The following is a 19,140-nucleotide window of genomic DNA, read 5'->3' as shown; positions in this document are numbered from 1 at the left end:
GGATGGAGGGGGCTGTCACGGGATGGAGGAGACAGGCATGGCATGGAGAGGGCCATCATAGGGCAGAGGGGCTGGGCACAAGACAGAAGGATTAATTGTGAAACAGAGGGGGCTGTTGCGGAACAGAGGGCACTGTCTCAGGATGGAGGGGATGGGCAGGGGATGGAGGGATCCATCACGAGATGGAGGGGACCGTCACAGGATGCAGAGGACAGCAGCGGGTTGCCACCACTAACTCCCCTCTCGGCGGCAGGGAGCCGGTTCATCCTGCTGGAGGGGAGCCAGCTGGATGCCAGCGACTGGCTGAACCCGGCGCAGGTCATCCTCTTCTCCCAGCAAAACTCCAGTGGGCCCTGGGCCCTGGACCTCTGCGCCCGGCGCCTCCTTGACCCCTGCGAGCACCAGTGTGACCCCGAGACTGGTAGGCAGTCAGGCAGTCGGGGTGGGTTTGGGAGCTCACCTCTGCCTGCTCAACCCAGCTTTGGTGGGAAGATGCTTTTCTCACCTTGCTCCACGTGCAAGAACAGAGCTGCTGGGTGCCTCGGTCGGCTCCAGGCTGGGTTTGGCAGGGAAGCATGTGGAAAGCCTTGTCCTCCGGTGTCCTTCATGTCCCCCTCCCTCTCTCCATAGGTGAGTGTCTCTGCTACGAGGGTTACATGAAGGACCCCGTGCATAAGCATCTCTGCATCCGGAACGAGTGGGGAACGAACCAGGGGTGAGTGCGCTTGCCGCAGCATGCCCAGGCTTGGACTGTCCTTGCATGAGCTGCTCAGCTTCAACAGCAGCGTAGCAGCACTGTGGCAAATCGTCTTACATGAAAGAGTTAGAGGAGTCTCTGTGAATCGTAAGGTCAGCGCATGGCTGGGCTCTGCAGCAGGTCTGTGGGAGGCAAGGAATTCTATTCTTTGAAGTAATCAGAGATGATGTAAAAGAGGCCATTGCTAGGTTTCAGAGTAAACACCCCCTGGAGAAGATCAAAGCTGCTCCTCTTCCCCTTGCGAGCACTCTCCTTGACATCCTGCGCTTCATGGGGCTTTCGGTTTGGGTGTACGAGGCATCAGAGGAGGGCTGAGGTCGAGCTGCGGTCCTCGGTGGAGGAGGGAGGCTGTGGAATGAGTATACCCCATGGAAAACTGGGCAGGTTAGATGCTTCGATGCCATGGCCTGAGGGAACAGTGCATTCGCCATCTGCTCCACAGCTTTACATCCCTGGAAGTGCAAAGGGAAATTTTTCTGATGTTTTGGCAGCAATTTGGTGGGGGATCCCAAACATTCCCATCTCTCTCTGACCCTCAGGGGATGCTCCTTCTGGTCCTCAACACTCATGGGTCTCTGATGTGCAGATGGGAACTTCCAGGGATGGCTGGAGGTAGTGTACAGAAAGCCAAGACACCCCCAAAACCAGAGGCCCCATGTGCACCGGCACCTCCAACCCCCTTTTTCCTCCCTTCGTCTTGTTGTGCTGCTGCTGGATCGGCAGCCCTGCGCATGGCAGGACGCCTTCTCTGAAGTCATTAGTCTTCACAGCAGGAAGAGAAAATCATCAAAGGCTGGGCTTGGCGGCACCCCTGCCGTGCTGCTGCACTGGAGGATGGCAGCCATGGGGGGCTGCCCCCGCCGGCCAGCCCCCGGCTGCATCCCTTTGAACTGGGGCCCGGGGAGAGCACGGCTGCTCTGTCTCCAGCCCCCTCTGTTGTGTTTTGGTGGGTTTTTTTTCATTTTAAAAGCAATTGAGCAATTAAATCCAGTGTGGAGCACCAGCTGTGGGAGACAAGGGCGGCCGTCATTGTGGGTGCCTTGAGCCAGGCTGAGGACAGGGTGATGCTCATGAGTCAGTTGACCCCGTGCTGGGGATGTGCTGAATGGTGTGGTCAGAGTCCCCACACCACTACGAGGTACCACAGGGAAAATACAGGCAGAAATACAGCTCCCTGCCCTGTTTGTCCCCAGGGGACAAGTGTCTGACAGGGATGTCCCCAGCTCTTCTGTGCCCATCTAATAAGAGGCACTGAGCAATGGGGACTTGGGCATGGGAGGGGGTATTTCCCCTGCGGGGGACTTCCCTGTTTGGGGATGTGTTGGGTTTAGGAGTATCTCATAGTGGGTTGGAAAGAGCCCACAGCCACCCATGACCGTACATGGCTTTGGTGCCAGCCTGTGCCTCCATCAGAGCTACCAGCAGTGTGCTGGAGCCACCAGCTTGCAAAAAGCAAGAAGGTAAATGACTTTGTCCATTGAGGCGGATAGTAAAAATGGATAAGCACAGGTGCAGAAGCATTTGCTGCCTTCCCCTCTGCTTTTCCTTTGCTCCTGGGCATGGAATTGTAGCTTCACACTTTTCCTCCCATGCACATTGCTTTTCTCTAGCTTCTTCCCAATCTAGCTGCTCCATTGTCTAAAGCAAAAGTGGAGAAAAAGTTGCTTTCAGGTGAATTGGGAGAAAATATAGATGGTAACAAACAGGAGAGAAGCCAAGGGCAGGAAGGAAAAATCCATTCCTGCAGCCCTCTGGACCTGTTCACAGTTCCAGACCCAGGTTTAGTCTCAGTAATGCCAACCTGACAGGTACTCTGAACCCACTCCGTTCCTCCAGGGGATTTGGGGCAGTTTTTCAGACCCAGCTCCATCCTGATGCCCCCATGGGAGCCTTCTCCATGCTCATGCTTGAACCTCTGCTTTTCCTCCTGCAATAGTGTTCATACCTGACCAGGATACATGTTGTCTCGGGTCTTTTCTTATATACCAAAGTTGGCTATGACAAATTATACGCAGCATTTCCAACATACTTTTCTGTTTGGGGCAGAGAAACCTAGCAGATCTCTTTTTCCCGAAAGCGCAACACAGTCCTAGACCATTATGGGGCCGTCAAAGTCCTGCCCTTCTCTGGGCTCTCAAGAAGGCTCCAATGCTGCAGTGTCAGGACTTTTTCAGCACCACCCTTTGAGACCTCCTCTCTCAAGCTGTTTGAAACCAGGGTCATTTTGTGTTTCTTCCTTGAACTTGTCAGATTTTTGTTTCAGAAAATGGTAGCAGCTGAAATAATTTACAGGGGCTCTTGAAAGCACGTCCACACTAAGCATTGTGATGCCAAGGCCAGCTTGATGTTCAGTGAGGATTTTTCTGCGCTGCAATCTGTTTCTGATGTCCAGGTGCTGCTTGGTGCAGCTCTGCCTGCAAGGGCTTGTGATGGTGGAGGTGTCTTCTACCTCTCCAAGGTGTCCTTTGTGAACCCTTGGCCTCCAGAAGGTCATGTCTGTGATGAAGGATCTTTGGTCCAGTGGAACCATCTTGTCAGAGCCCATTTAACTGAATAGCTTGTAATTTTAACATGGTATTTATGCTTTTTGGGGTGGTGGTTGAGCTGCCAGGCCATGCTGTTTTTTGTTGCGCTCATCAGCTTGCTCCCAGCCCTAGCCTAACAAGGTTGCCCACAGGCTCACCTGAAAGAGATGTCTGCAAATCCTCTACTCTCTCCCTGCATCCCAAGGCAAGATCAACTGTGCCTGAATTGTTTGTGACCATTGTTTGTCTAATATCCTCCTAACCCCTCCAATATTGGAGCGATGTGCTGCAGCCATAGGTAGTGGAAACCAGGCAGCGAGTCAGTCCCTGGAGAAGCCACATTGGCTCTTAGCAAGGGGGAGGTCAGCAAAGCAGGACCTGGGGGCTCTGCCAAATCCCTTGGTGTGCTTGGGAGCAATGTGGTCTGGCTATGACCTCTTTTGTTTTCCTAGGGTGGTGTTTTTATCTGAAAACTCACTTCAACCCATTGGTTTAGATAGGTTTGCCATTGGTTTGTCTTTATTTACAGTGATTATGGGTTCACTCAGTGTCTGTTCACTCAGCAGCATCTAATTTTGCTCATGAAGGCGAGCTCATCTTTGAACTTTATTGGTGATGGCAGCGAGGCTTTGTGTATTGTGTGTATTTTGGGTACCATGCCGAGATCCATGCCACTGCGGTACATCTTTTACCCAATGCATCTGGTCCCTAAATCTTCATCAGTTTTTCAAAAAATAAGATCTTTTTGATCATGGGTAGCAGATACATTTGATCAGCTGCTTTTTTTGTGCTGCTCTTCAGCTGTTTTACACAAATCTGTCTGGTGCTGTTTGTGTGTTCACAGTCTGTCTTCCTACTTTGATATGCATTGTTAATTAGCTGCTTTTCGGCTCTTACTCTAACGTTTCCTTGGCAGGATGCAGTTTCCAACAATCCAACCAACACTGCCTTGTCTTTGCTCATCAAACCAAATTCCTGCAGTTAGTTCGTGGTATAACTCGACCAAAAGTCAAACCAGCTCATTCTGCCTTTAGTTAATAAACTGTTACCTGCCCGCATTTGTAGTTCTTCATCTCAGCCCTTAGATCCATCATGCAATGGCCCGTGGCTTTCCTATCCCATCCCCATGTACTCTTCTTGCCTGGGTCCCCTTTTCAGACACCCCGATGAGATTTAAGACAGTCAGCATTTAAGGGGTCTTTAACAACATGCCCTTTCAACTTGTAATGGGCTTTACCCTGGCATGGGAAGGTTTTAAGCCGGTTTAAGGCAATTTGGTGAACGCGTCTGACTGAGTGCTCTCACCCTCTTCTAGCAGTTGGCAAGCAGGGGCCACCCCAGCCCCTGTCCCATGCAGGGCAAGTTATCCCTTTCTCTACCCCACAGCCTTGCAGCCATTTCTTCCAACACAGGACCCAAATTAGTGCAACAGCCCGTGCCCTGCTCACCTGCCTTCCCTCCCCGTGCTGCCACTTCTTTTCTGCTTGCAGTTATGCCCCTCCCTGGCCGTGTACCTGCTCCTCCTGTCCCATCCCCACACACAATCCGCTCCCAACCCCACAGAGGAGCTGGGGACACGCTAAAGTGACAGGGACAGCACATTTCTTGCTTAAAGTCTTTTTTTTCTCTTTTTTTCCCACCCTCTTTTTCTATCTTCCCCCCCCCCCCCCCCCCCCCCCGCCTTTCTCCATCCCCTGCTGTGTGCCTCAGCTTTGCGAGCTTGAAGGACGGCCAGATAAAAAGCTTCTCTTTCTTTCAGATCCTTTCACCAAACCACCCATCCGCCTCCTCCTCCCGCCCCATTCTCCTTGCAGATTTACGGGCAGCCCAGGGAGAAAGTGCTGGCATTAGCATTTTTAATAAAGAGCTGCTTGGAAGGGATGGCAGGGGGTGGGGAGGTGGGAACAGGAAAGGCATCAGCAGCTGAAGCCTGAGCAAAGCCGTTGCAAAGCAAAACAAAGTTGGGGAGGAGCTGGGATGGGCATTGCCGCCAGGAGAATTTGGCAGCTCGGGGCTCGTGTCATGTCTGCTCTCTGCTCACCCCTCATCAAGGTGGTGGTGGGTCTTCTTGGGTCCCCACTTTGGTCATGGTGGGGAGTGGGTCCTGGGGCTGCAGGAGGTGTGCAGGTGCTGCAGGGATGCTTCTCGGCCATTCAGCCTGGGCTTGAACTCCTGAGCCGCCACTGAAGGGATGCAGTGAGTGCCTTCATCCGTGCCGCTTGCTCCCAGCACGCACTTGGAGCTGGTGCTTTGATGCCATGAGGGGTCTGGCATGGCCGCCCTCGTGCTGCTCACTGGGTGGAAACCCCCAGGAGCACAGGGGGTCAGGGAACCAGACGTGAAGTCACCTATTTCAGTGTGTAACAGCTGACCACCTTCTCCTCAAGTGGAATTTCAGCCACGCTCACGTGTAGTGACTTCTCAGTGCCTTCTGCAAAGACCCACTCCTGCAGGTCCCCCGACTTCCCTGCCAGCTCCCCTCAACCCAGCTGCTCCACATTAGCTCATCGCAGTCACAACCTGCAGGGACCGGGCTTTGATTCCTCATCCCACCCATCTTGTCTAGAAGAGCTTTGCAGGCAGCGAGGACCAATGGGAGCATGGTTCTCGATGCTGGAAGTTAGTCTGTCCTCGTCCTCTTGGGGCGGTGTGGCTGGGGTGCTGTTGAGGTGGGTCAGAGCTTCACCAGCAGCACCAGGTTCGGAGGACTTAGCAAGTATTTCGGGAGCTTCCACTCAAGCCCAGATCTGGAGCAAGGCATAGCTGATGGTCCAGCTGGAAAAAGCAAAGAGGCCTGAAGATCATCCTGGGGATGCACTGGCAGCACTTTGGCTGTGGTAACTTGCTGACTGAGTGTGGGGAGTTTGCTGGTTCTCAGCTGCCCTGGTGATCCCCCGTTTTGTTGTTTCAGATGCCTACCTGAGTGCCAAGGCTTGCAGGGAGCTGAGAGCTGTCATTTCTGGCCCATTTAATCCAACCTGATCAGGCACAGAGCTGCTTCTGGTCAGTCCTGCTTTCCTTTGTGAGCTCTGAAGACCTCTGAAGAGCAACAAAAATACCTGCCAAGAGCAACAAAAAACAGAGCAGTGAGGTGCCTCCAGTGATCACAGAAAGTGGGGAGGGAGACAGCCACATGGGTACACACTTGCGTGCACGGGAGAGGAAGGAGGGGTGAAACAGCAGCAGAGGCACGGGGGCAAAAGGCAGCGATGGAGGAGGTGAGGTGTGCCTGGGGGAGCAGATCTCACTCCATCTTCTGCAGCAGAAGGCAAAAGTCAGCAAGGATGTGTGCGTGGAAATGTTGACGCTGAGCTCCTGGAGAGCTTCCTTGGAGATGAGGATGGATAAATACCTATTGTTGAGCTGAAGGTCTTGTATGGAGACCATCTCAGGGCTTACCTGCAGAAGGTACCATGTCCACAGACTCAGTGGTGTGCCTGGCAGCATTGGTTGTCCTCTGCCATGTAAGCACATAGCTAAAGGCTGAGTATTCCTTTTATGGTCCTTTTTTGGCCCCAAGTAGAGGCAAATTGGGGTAGGCTGGGGAGATGCCACACGGTCCCTCCCTGGAGCTTGGAAACCTTTCCCCTGGCTCAAAACCATCATCACATGAATTTTAGCCACAGTTGGAAATTACACCCTGGGTGGACGCAACATAGCCTGGGCACTGATTTCCATCCCCTGGGCAGGTCCAAGCCCACCGGCTGCATGTCCTGGATGTGTTGGCATCCATGGGCTGCCAGATGTGCCATCTGGCCAAGGTCCGGCAGCCACCATGCCTCTGCAGCGCCTGCCCTGGCACTGAGCTATGCTGCAAGCCAAGAGCAGCTCTTCATAACTGCTTTTCCACCCGAGTCGATGGGGAACAATACCTTGTCTCTGCTTTTGTTCCCTGCCCGGTGCGCTCCTGAAAAGCAAGAATAAAACCCATCTGCGGGAGCGTTGGAAGGCAGAGGCGCGAAGCATTCAAGGCATTGGCGAGACGCAAGGAGCACATCGCTTTCCGGCCGAAGCTGACCTCATTCAGGGCAATCCGATCTGCAGGCTGAATGTAATCCCCCACTCCCAGCCGACTGGATGGGAAAATGGCATTGTATCCCGGCGAGGAAATGAGACAGCACGCTGTAATCCTGCAATCAGGATTTTTTTTATTTTTTTTTTTGTCCTTGCTGAAATAACTTCAGATTAGAAATTAAAGTGCTTGTGCAGGAGAGATGTAATTGCCTCTGAAGAAAATCCCCAGGCTTGTTGGCAGCACCTGATACTCTCACCCTGAATTTTAACAGTAGTGATGCGATGGGATGGAAAATCTCTTTCTCGCCCCAGCTCTGAGCTCTTGCAAAGGGGATTTGGAGATTTAGGGTTTGGGAGCGGGGTTTGTGTTGCCTGATTCAAAGCCCACTGTGGTCAGGTCTCTGTGCCTCCCCTTGCTCTGCCTTGTTAGCCTCACTCTGCAAGTGATGCTCTGCCAGGAGGGCTGTGCTGCTGGGGATGCATGCTGCAAGGTGTGGTGGCCACGGGTGTCCCACCGAAGGGCACTGGCCACCGAATCATGGTTGCACATCACCCTGTGCTATGTAGGGCAGCAGGGATGGAGATGATGGGGCCATCAGCTCTTCAGCCTCCTGCTTGACTCCAAGCTTCCAGCTTGTCTTCCAGACCCCTTTGCAAAGTCCCACAGGGGCTGTGGCTTCCTCAGCTCCCCTCCTGAAACAATGAGACCCAAGGGGAATAAGGCAGGTGGTGAACCTGTGGCTCCCAACCGGATATGCTCCCTTGCAAAAGCCTTGCAGAGAGAGGGTTCAGCTGCCTTTTGGTTTTCTTTTTGCAATTTGATGGCTGTGACACAAATCCCTAAAACGGGAGCAGGGTGGGCAGTACCCGAGCATGCAAAAGCATGAGGCTTATGGATGCAGAGGGGACTGGAGTGTACTGTACGCCAAAATAAAGGATGCAATATACCACTGACCCATTGGCAGGTTGGGGCTGGGGTGAGGATGTGATGTCGTAGGAACCCCAAAATCAAGATCTTGGATGTGGGGCTATTTTATCACCTTGTCCTGTCTTGGTTTGAAGCGTCTCATCCCAGGACCCCTCTGCACGTGAGCCAGGGGAAGTGTTTTGGGCTGTGAGTGACAGCAGGAGCATGATGCCAGTGTGATGCTCCTGGGTTTCTTTTCTAGACCTTGGCCGTACACCATCTTCCAGCGTGGCTTTGACTTGGTGCTGGGTGAGCAGCCGTCCGACAAGATTTTTCGGTAAGCAGTAAAGGCAACCTGGTCAGCACATTTTGGGGCTCAAAAATATCACTCAGGGCATATGGGCAGGCTGGTACAGCAGCTGGCAGGACTGAGCACGGCTGTCCTGTGCCACCTCCTGGGGACATGTGAGCATGGCTGGAAAGGTCCTACTACAGCTGCCATGTGGGATACTGGATGCCCAGTGGCCAGTTCCTCCTCTCCATTCGTGATGAGAGAGAGGTTTAGGCTCTGGGGTTTCTACTGTAAAGGGAAGTGCCTGCCTTTTTTTTTTTCTTCTAATTATCTAAATTACATGTGCTTTTGGGGGGTCTTTGGGGTGCATTTGGGGGAGCCACCCCACTTTACCCTACTCATCTGCCTTTGCTTGGGCTGACACCCCTGCAGGGCAGGGGGAAGTTCAAGGGCTTGGTTTTGGGTAGAGGTAGCCCTCCAGGCTCAGTGTTTTACTCCATGCCGGCCTTTGCTGCTCTCCCTGGCAGGTTCACCTACACCCTGGGGGAAGGCATGTGGCTGCCACTGAGCAAGAGCTTCGTTATCCCACCAGCTGAGCTGGCCATCAACCCCTCAGCCAAGTGCAAAACCGACATGACGGTGATGGAAGATGCAGTGGAGGTCAGGTAGGTGCGATGGTGGGGCGAGGGCATTTAGGAGACGTTTCAGCAAATAAACTGGTGGTGCGTCCCTGGAGTGAGAAGACCAACCCAAAGCACATGGGGGTTGATGTGAGCTGGGACCCCCGCCCCGCATTTTGCAGGTAGAGATTAGTACGTCCATTAACCTGCCCCTGTTTAGTGGCAGCAAAGCTGAACCTTCAGAGGTAGCTGTCATCATCTCAGTAGCTCCTCATCCCCTGAAATCTTGGTTGCTGTTCAGTTCACTGTCAGCCCAAGGGAAACCTGAGCTCCAGAAAAACCCATACAGCAGCCGTGGTTGTGTCTGCATTCACAATGTCTCATTGGAGCAGCGAAACACTTTCTCCTCCTCCTCCTCCTCCTCGCAGGGAAGAGCTGATGACCTCCTCCTCCTTCGACAGCCTGGAGGTCCTCCTTGACTCCTTTGGCCCCGTCCGTGACTGCTCCCGAGACAACGGGGGCTGCAGCAAGAACTTCCGCTGCATCTCGGACCGCAAGCTGGACTCGACGGGCTGTGTGGTGCGTGGCCCCCAGGGACCTGCAAATCTCCTTTGGTGTGAGCAAGGAGGCGGAGGGCGGAGGAGGAAGGGCCGCACCCTTCCTCCCTTCCCATCACCTCCGGATGGATATTTTGGGGTTGGTTTTGCAGCGGGAAGAGATGGGTTTGGGCCGGCACCCCCTCCGTCCCTGCCCTTGCTGCATGCACACATGAGGGAGCGAGAGCCCAGCTGCTTGCTGGCTCTCTGGGAGATCCCACATCACTCATTTGTGTCCCCTGTCACTGCTGCAGCTGCTTTGCTGTGCAGGGGAAGCATGTGCCCTGAAATGGAAGGGTTTGTGGGGTTGGGGTGTCCTGCTGTGATGCCACCAGAGCTAGATATCGGGGTGAGGAGGCTGTGAGCGTGCGGCAGGCGGTGGGTTTGGAAAGGGCAGCGCTGCTTTGGCAGTCACCGGAGCTGGGTGCCAGTGAGCGGGGTTGACGCCAGCACATTACCTTTGTGGAGGGTGACTTGGGGGGCTCCTACTCCAGAGGCTGCGCTCCCCAGGGGCAGAGGAGGCAGGAGGAATATCTGCAGCTGTGGGTGGTGTTGCCACTGTCTCTCCCGCAGCCCTCGATCATCACTCAAGATGCAATTTCCAATGGAGAACAGCGCCAGAGCCCTCCCCTCCATCTTACCCCCGGGGCCAGATTTCTTCCCTGGGGACTTCACCTCTCACTTCCCCCCCACCAGTGCCCGACAGGACTGAGCCCCATGAAAGATGGCACAGGCTGCTACGACCGTCACGTTGGTGTGGACTGCTCAGATGGCTTCAATGGAGGCTGTGAGCAACTGTGTCTGCAACAGATGGTCCCCCTGCCTGAAGAGCCCCTGTTCTACAACATCCTTATGTTCTGCGGGTGAGTGCTTCATCACTGCCCTGGCCACGGGAACAGCCCCAAGGTGCTGCTGTATCTTGCTGCTGCTACTCTGACCTCATAGGGTTGCGTGGCTTGAGAAGGTCTCCCCTATTACTGGTGTCCCTGCTGGGGTGGCCTGGTGGCCCCAGTCCCCACCAGTGGGGGCTGCAGCTGATGGTGGACCCTGGGCTGGCTTCTTAGGTGCATCGAGGACTACAAGCTGGGCACGGACGGACGGTCGTGCCAACTCATCTCGGAGTCATGCCCTGAGGCGGGGGACTGTGGTGAGCCCCGTGAGCTGCCCATGAACCAGACGCTCTTTGGGGAGATCTTCTATGGCTACAACAACCACTCCAAGGAGGTGGCTGCGGGGCAGGTGCTCAAAGGGACATTCAGGTGAGTCGGGGATGTGAGGAGGTGATCCCAGCAGGGTCTGACCTTGCTGTCCTCTCCAAGAAGGTCTTGGGCTGGACCTTAGCAGACTGCCTGGTCCATCCGTGTCTGGCCACACTTTGCAGGAGATGGAGGGGCTGGTGGGGAAGGCACATCTGAAGCTTTCCACTGAGAGTAGACATCTTCGTAACCCATGGCCAAAGGAAAGACTTGGTGCTGGGTGGCTTTTTGGGATGAGTCAGCAGCTGGTGGGGGTGATCCCAGGCAGTTCGCTTGTGTTCCAGCCCTGCCCTCCTCTCTGCAATTAAATTCCAGGCAGAACAACTTTGCCCGTGGCCTGGAGCAGCAGCTGCCGGATGGGCTGGTGGTGGCCACAGTGCCCCTGGAGAACCAGTGCCAAGAGGAGCTCTCCGACCCCATGCCAGACCCCGAGTTCCTCACTGGTGAGTGAGTCCAGCTGGACCCGCGCCTTTCCCAATGGGGCAGCTGCCAGCATGCCCAGCTTTGGCACCTATCCCTCCCAGGGGTTATATCTACTGAGGGTGATGTCTCGTCTGGCTTTAGCATCCTGTGCTCACCTGCAGCGGCAGCAGCAGTAAGAGAAAAGCATTAAAAATGAAGGAGAGGGAGAGCCTGTAAATTAATTGTGTGGCATAAAAACTCAAGTGACAATTGGATATTTGGGATATTTACAAAAAGGATTTTTTTTTTTTAATTCAAGGCAAAAAAGGTTTGCAAACACCTTTAATTTGATTTTCCAAATCAAACCCTTTGCAGGTGTGTCCTGGTTTCAGCTGGGATAGAGTTAATTGTCTTCCTAGAAGCTGGTACAGTGCTATGTTTTGAGTTCAGTATGCGAAGAATGTTGATAACGCTGATGTTTTCAGTTGTTGCTAAGTAGTGTTTAGTCTAAAGTCAAGAATTTTTCAGCTTCTTATGCCCAGCTGGAGGGGCACAAGAAGTTGGCACAGGACAGAGCCAGGGCAGCTGACCCAAACTGGCCAACGGTGTATTCCATACCATGGGACGTCCCATCTAGTATAGGAACCGGGAAGTGGGGGCAGGGGATCGCCGCTGGGGGACTAGCTGGGTGTCAGTTGGCGGGTGGTGAACAATTGCCCTGCGCATCATTTGTACATTCCAATCCTTTTATTATTGCTGTTGTCATTTTATTAGTGTTATCATTATCATTATTAGTTTCTTCTTTTCTGTTCTATTAAACCGTTCTTATCTCAACCCACGAGTTTTACTTCTTTTCCCCAATTTTCTCCCCCATCCCACTGGGTGGGGGGGGAGTGAGTGAGCGGCTGCGTGGTGCTTAGTTGCTGGCTGGGGTTAAACCATGACAGGGCGTAACGAAACATTCAAAACCTGTCACGCCAAACCAAAATGTTTCTGTTCGTCCTGCCAGAGCATCATGGCCCATGAGTGATAGGGTTATCATGGATTCCTAGACAACCTTCAAGGATTTACCTTTCTTTCACCAAGTTGCTAGCACCCTAAATAGCCTTTGTTTCCTAGGTGCTTATTGCTTTTGGCTGAAATGGCCGAGGATACCGGGCAGCTACTAGATGAGGGATGTAGATAGTAAGGTGTTTTGAAAGGTGTCTGCAGGTGGTCTCATACAGGACCTTGTGCATTCACCCCATTTGGCAGAGCTCCCAGAAGGGTTTTGGGGACCACCTGTGTACTGCACCCAGGGTCCGATGGGTGCTGGTTGCCCCAGTGGGGTGCTTGGCAATGTAGGTGTGTGTGCAGGTAGATGCAGGCAGGGAGAAGGGTGCTGGCTGGTCCCGGCAGGGCTGAACTCCCCTTGGGGACCCACTCAGTGGGTCACCCGTGGGGATGCTCAGCCCTGCCTGGAGGTGCTGTAGGATACTTGCCTCCCAATGAGGCTCTGCTGTCCGCCCCGCTGCATTGATGTGGTTACACAGATGTAATGAAGATGGTGCTGCCATGGCCTCAGCATCATGGCGGGCTTGGTGGGGCTGGGACTCCACTGACAGTTATGCCGAGGAGGCAGAAGCCAGTAAATTGTCCTATTCATTTCCCACTGCTCTGCTGGCTCTTTGTGGCTGATTAAGGCCAAAAAAAAAAAAAAAAAGAAAAAAAAAGAAAAGAAGTAAAATCTTGTCTGCTTGTCAGTAAGCAGGTCTGTATATTGCTGCGAATACACGAGAGGCAGAGCTGCTGTGTAAGGAAGGGCTGTTTTAGCATAAACACTTTGCAGGGAAGACCAAGGCTTTGAAGCTGTTGGTAGCAGCCAGCACCAAAGGGAGAGGCACTGGAAGGCATAGGATCTTATCCTCCATATCCTCCGCCTTCGTTTCTAGTTATGGAGGGGGGAATGCCTGTTGTTATCCTCCTGAACTCCTGCTGTGTGGCTGTTTAGCAGCAGAGTCTGCCGCTTTGCTGCTGAGTGGAGGTGTGCCGTGTTGGCTGTATGGCAGCGGAGCTGCAAGGGACAACGTGGCTGTGTGCCAGCATCCTGCTGTGGTACACTGAGGGATGCTCCGGTCACCAAAATCAGAGCCATGAGCACCCTTCAGTTGCCTTTCTGGGGCTTTGTCCAAGGTTCGGTGGCATCTCTGTCTCTCTGCTCATGGAAGCTAAGCTGCTATGTGCCTTGGCTTGTGCCTTGGGCAGGATGAAGTAGCCACCCAGCCCTGGTCTCCATGAATTTCTGACTCCTATAGCACACAGTTAAATGGCTGAAGAATGGCATGTCTTTGCCTGGAGAAGGAGAAACCCCAGGTCCTGCTCAGCCCCAGCATTGCCATAATTTCCCACACCGACAGGCGTGCCATTTCCCCCGTACACCTGTGTTCTGCTTGGCTCAGTCCCGGTTGAAGGCGACCCAGGGCCTCTTGGTTGGCTGCAGTTGGGCACATGTGGCGTGACGGTGACCGTTCCCAGGCCTGCAAACAGCTCATTAAAAAGCGCAACTCTCATTAGTGAAATAATTAGCACACCTGGGCATGTCTTGGGAGCGGGCGCCAGGAAGGAAGCAGGAGGGGATGCAGGAGGAGGCTTGTTATCTTCCAACGCAGAGTCCCGGACGGCAGGATGAAACGAGCCCACGTGTTTTCCTTCAAAGCCATGATTTTAATTGCTGGGGAGCAGCTGACCCTCAGCTCTGAATGCCTCGCCGCCTTCCTGGGGGGATGTGGTGTGTGCACAGTCCTTTCCCCTGGCTTCTTCCCACCCCACTGGCTGCATTGCCCCGGCCACGGCATGAGGGGCTGCAGCCATTCCCATGGGGAGACATCCCTGGGCAGTGGCACTAAGCCCCCATGTCCTTTCTCTGGCAGGGATGGTGAACTTCAGTGAGGTGTCCGGGTACCCCCTCTTGCAGCACTGGAAGGTGCAGTCTGTCATGTACCACGTCCGGCTCAACCAGCTGACCATCTCCCAATGTAAGCATGCAGGGCCGGGGGGAAGAAGGGAAAAAGGGGTGGCGAGAGGACACACAGCCTTCTTCTGACAAGTGATGAGCTCAGAGGTTGGTTGCCCATCACAAGTGTGTAAGGAGGTGGCAAGGGCTTGGGATCCTCTTGGGATATGAGCATCTCCTCCCATTTCCTCCCCAGCCTTCAGCAATGCACTCCACTCTTTGGATGGGGCCACCTCCCGTGGAGATTTCGTGGCGTTGCTGGACCAGTTTGGCAACCACTACATCCAGGAGGCAGTGTATGGTTTCGAGGAGTCCTGCTCCATCTGGTATCCCAACAGGCAGGTCCAGCGGCAGCTCTGGCTGGAGTATGAGGACATCAGCAAAGGTAGGAGCCCCTCTTGTCCTCAGGAAGTGTCCTCACAGCCACCCCATGGCAGTGGGAACCTGGGTTTGCTTTCAGCATAGCAGGGGAAGTGCCAAGCCTGCAGCAGGGCTGCATCCCATCTCATCCTTTTATTTGCACATTGCTCTTGTACCCTTTGAAGCCGGCCAAAGGACTCCTGTGGACTGCAGCAGGCGTTAGTCCAGGCCAGAAAGGAAGATAAATACCCACATCCCCAGGGAGATGAAAGACGAATGCAGTAATCCCACCAAGCCGTCCAGCCTGATTCTGGACTTAACTGTTATTTGTCTTTAATCCTGTTCCTTCCTTCCTTTTGTCTCCGCCATATCTGCTGTCTTCCACTTGCATCCTGCAGCCAGACTTTTCTCCCTCTAGTGTGTTTTCTTCTCCCGGGCTGTCAGTGCTGTGCTTTTAATGTCTGGAAACCAGTCATGAACTGAGATGTGAGGTTTGCCATGGTGCAGTGGGCATCTGGCACTGCTGCATCCCCTCTGGTGCCCTCACTGCAGCAAGGTGTGACAGATCCCCGGTGGAAGGGGTTTTGCAGGTGGGCGATGGCTGGTTTGGATGCGAGCTTTCCAAAAGCAGAGGCAGCCTAATGCCTGCCTGCTGCCGGCTGTCACCGGGACCATGGCATCTCTTGTGCTGGCCTTTGCAAAGCTGCCTGCAGGCATTTTGCTGCCTGTGCTGGGGACGTTGGCTTGTACCACCTAGCCTTGGGCAGCAAGCAAGAGCCAGCTCCCAAGCCTGGACATGGAGGATGCTGAGCAGAGCTGCTGCTTTTTAGGTGACCTTGGTCTGCTGTCCCCCACCCAGAAGCTCCTGGGTGCAGGCAGCGTGAGCTTGGAGCTCACAGGCACCCTGACCGCCGCATTGTTTCCAGAATGAAGCTTCATAATTCTCAGTATTGGCACCATGCTACGGTGCTGCTCTTGCTGTGCCCTGGCCGCGAAGACATTTGTTTTCTCTCCAGGGCTCTTGTGTAGGAAAGGATTCTTTCTGAGCCTGAGTCTGGATCCTGCAGGCTCAGACCTCCTGGAGCCTGGACTTCTTCCCAAGCCCACCTGCGAGAGTACAGACCCATTGCTGTTTTGCTGTGGGCTGTCTCCAGATGTAGCATCTTTTGATTGCAAGTACTTTTTTTTCTCCTGCAATTTCCTCCTCTTTGATTTTCCTGCTTGGAGGCTTTTCAGGTCTGGCAGTCTCTTTCCACCCACAATATCACATTTCGGTTTCACTCTGGCACCTGCCACTTTCCCTCCTTTGCTTTTTGTTTGCAAACGTCAGGAGCTGGATATTGATTGAGAAATTGCAAGAGACAAATCATTCTCTGGCTCCTCTGCTTTCCCTTGGCGCCTGCTAAGCTGCAATTCACAGCCAGCCCAAAGCGATCCATTTCCAGCTTGCTGGGGGAGCAGAGCAATGCTCTTGTACCGTGGGTTTTGTTTAACAGCCTTGTTTTCTTTGCAGGAGTCTTGAGGGTAGGCTAGCGCTGGCCCATTTCTCAGCAAACCCTTGCAATAGGAAGATCTTCCTACTGAGCCATGGACATGCTCTCCGGCGGCTCCCTGCAGCAGCCAGCCCGTAACAAGCCACCACTGGCAATGTCCTGAGCCTGCCGCAGGGGCAAGGCTTTACCTGGGCATCCTTCGGCTTCCTCTGACCCCACCGACCATCATCAGTGGTCCCTCTGGGCCCCTCTTTCTTCACTGTAGAGCCAGAGATATCCTTTGGCAGGGGTTTTGGGTGAAAATCACCATTCCCCTGCATGGCACGGCTCGCAGTGGCAGGGTGATGCTAGCCAGAGCACAGCAGTGATGGGCAGATCCTACTTTTCCCCTTGTGTCAAAATATTTCCTGCTATGGGAGTGCTGGAGAAAAGCCCACCAAATGCAGGGTCTGGCTCACTGCCCCATGCAGTGGTGAAACGGTGGCACCCAGCGTCAGGCATCTTTGTGCGGAGCTGGGAAAAGGGTAGACTGTGGTGATGCTTTCCTGCTGCAGATCTTTTTTCCGAGCCTGTTGGGTTGCAGGGTGGCCTGAGGGTTGGCAGGGTAGGACCTGCAGATATTCCCCCATGTGCACAGGGCAGAGGGTAAATGAGCCTTCAGTCTTGTCACAGTCTGGCTGGGGGTCTGCGGTCCCAACGAATGTATCTGCCTCCATCTCACCATTTTCTTTTGCTTTGTGATGGTGCTTTGCAAGCTAAGCCATTAGGGAGAGACCCTATTTCCTTGCCTGGCTGTAACTTTGTCCACCTCCATCATGCCCCATGACAGTGCGAAGAGACAGGAGGAACCAGGCTTGAGCCAGCTCCCGAAAGGGAACTGCTCCCCATCTCCCTTTTCCTGCACAGGGACTGAGTTGAGGAGGTGTGGAGGGACTGGAGAGGAGCTTGGTGGCTTTGTAGCCATCTCAGGAACTTTCTGGGCATTGTGAGGCACTGGCAAGTCTTCCCTGCTCATTCTGAGCTCTTCAGTGTTCAAGGCTGCAGACCTTGGGGGGGGGGGGGGGGGGGGCACCGCGTCAGCATCGTTGCTGTGCACCCTGGTCTGACACTCATGGTCTCTGGTTTCCAACGTGCTCTGTCACATCAGCTTTGATCGGGGTCATTGGGAACTGAGGGAGTCGAGCGAAGAAATGAGCTGTTGGACCAGGAGGGCTTTTGCAGCAGAGGGTTTGGCTGGGGGCTTTGGCAAGGCATCAGTGTGCGGTGAAGGTGCCCAGGCAGATCCTTCATGCGCCTCCAGCCACATGAAGAAGGCTCCCTCTCGTGGGGACACGCTGCAAGGGTGGTCCATCCCAGTGCCAAGCAAAGGGCTGGGGCTGGGGCAACTGAGGCATGGGGAGACAAAAGGACCTGCTATGGCAGAGACCAGGGTGGACTTTTCAGTCCTGATTCCTCCTCTGAAGACCAGGGAACGTTTCATCCCTACAGAGCAAACGGGGAGCTCTTAAGGATACAGGGGGGTCTCTGGGTGGCACTGCCTTTCTCCTGGGTGGCAGGCAGGGCTCTAGCCCCCTCGCATCCCCTTAGTGATGGCTTGGAGCCCACCCTGGTGCCCCTCTTTTCCTCCTTACCCAGGCAACTCCCCCTCAGATGAGTCGGAGGAGCGCGAGCGGGACCCCAAGGTGCTCACCTTCCCCGAGTACATCGCCAGCCTCTCTGAGTCAGGCACCAAGCGCATGGCAGCCGGTGTGCGGATGGAGTGCCAGAGCCGCGGGCGCTGCCCCTCCTCCTGCCCGCTCTGCCACGTCGCCTCCAGTCCCGATGTGCCAGCCGAGCCCATCCTGTTGGAGGTCACCAAAGCAGCCCCCATCTACGAGCTGGTCACCAACAACCAGACCCAGCGGGTGAGGACCCACTGGCTGGGGGTGTTGGGGTGGGCACGGGGGGTGGCAGGACAGCAGCAGGGTGGTCTTTGCAGGCAGCTTGTACTGGTAGCATCATGTCAAGCCGTGGCAGCCCTTGCCCGTGGGCCAGCCCTGCTCTCCAGGGTGACCGGACTGTACTGAACCAACTGGGGGATGGATGAGCACTGACTCAAGTGGTGACAGGATGGGAGCTCACCTGCCTGATGCTCACCCCCTTCTCCTCTCTCCCAGCTCTTGCAGGAGGCCACCATGAGCTCGCTGTGGTGCTCGGGCAGCGGGGATGTCATTGAGGACTGGTGCCGCTGTGACTCGAGTGCCTTCGGGGCTGATGGGCTGCCCACCTGCGCGCCTCTCCCTCACCCCATGTAGGTCTCCACGCGTGCCCAGCCTGGCCTCTTGGTGTGATGGGTCTGGGAGGAGGCAGCAATGACCGATGGTGTGGTGGCAGGAGGTGGTTGGGCTGGGGTGGCTTTATGGGACAGGTTTGCAAGTGGATGGGGGATCTGGAAATCAGGCAGAGGGTGCAGAGATGCAGTGTCTTTTCTAAATTCAGCTGAGGACTGGGGAGCTGGTTTTTGATCCATCCTGGTAGAGAAACCCCAGGGAAGGAGCTCTTCGGACCAGCATGCCCAGAGGGGTAGGAGAGGGGGAGTCACTTCTCTCCTGAGGTTGCTCTCCCATGGGTTAAAGGCTTTGAAGCCCTTTTGCTGTAAGAGAGTAATGCAAAAAGAGTCCCTACATACTGCATTGTAGAAACCAACTCACTTCTGGTGCATTTGGCTGTGGTCTGCACAGCAGTGAGTGGTACTACCAAACACACTCATGATGCCTTTTGCACCAGCCATGGGGACTGGCTGGAGAGGTTGTCCTCAGCATCTCTCCCATACTGTGTGCCTCAGCCTGGTGGTTTTGCTGCCTATATAAGGCACAGAGGAACAGCAAGGCGGTTATAGACGTGGGTGAGGGCAAACATGGGTGGGTGGTGGGGACAGCCAGCAGAC

General features: G+C 54.5%; 1 protein-coding gene across 7 annotated transcripts in view; it reads left to right on the top strand.

Moving 5' to 3' along the window:
• The window catches only part of ASTN1 (astrotactin 1), a 64,264-nt gene that overhangs the window by 28,163 nt on the left and 16,961 nt on the right, over window positions 1-19,140 (top strand). For 6 of the 7 annotated variants that reach the window (XM_049808518.1, XM_049808514.1, XM_049808519.1 and 3 more), the window contains exons 7-18: window positions 254-421; window positions 631-715; window positions 8,466-8,540; window positions 9,023-9,160; window positions 9,544-9,694; window positions 10,408-10,574; window positions 10,776-10,970; window positions 11,283-11,410; window positions 14,279-14,383; window positions 14,558-14,746; window positions 17,850-18,118; window positions 18,371-18,504. In XM_049808518.1, coding sequence (XP_049664475.1) covers window positions 254-421; window positions 631-715; window positions 8,466-8,540; window positions 9,023-9,160; window positions 9,544-9,694; window positions 10,408-10,574; window positions 10,776-10,970; window positions 11,283-11,410; window positions 14,279-14,383; window positions 14,558-14,746; window positions 17,850-18,118; window positions 18,371-18,504 — 1,804 coding nt within the window. The remainder of the gene's footprint in view (window positions 1-253; window positions 422-630; window positions 716-8,465; window positions 8,541-9,022; window positions 9,161-9,543; window positions 9,695-10,407; window positions 10,575-10,775; window positions 10,971-11,282; window positions 11,411-14,278; window positions 14,384-14,557; window positions 14,747-17,849; window positions 18,119-18,370; window positions 18,505-19,140) is intronic. The other variant, XM_049808516.1, reaches the window with a different exon arrangement.

This window comes from Accipiter gentilis, chromosome 8, assembly GCF_929443795.1.
Source record: "Accipiter gentilis chromosome 8, bAccGen1.1, whole genome shotgun sequence".
Classification (NCBI taxonomy): domain Eukaryota; kingdom Metazoa; phylum Chordata; class Aves; order Accipitriformes; family Accipitridae; genus Astur; species Astur gentilis.
Note: the sequence above shows the minus strand (reverse complement) of the source record. Positions and strands in the feature narration are given on the sequence as shown.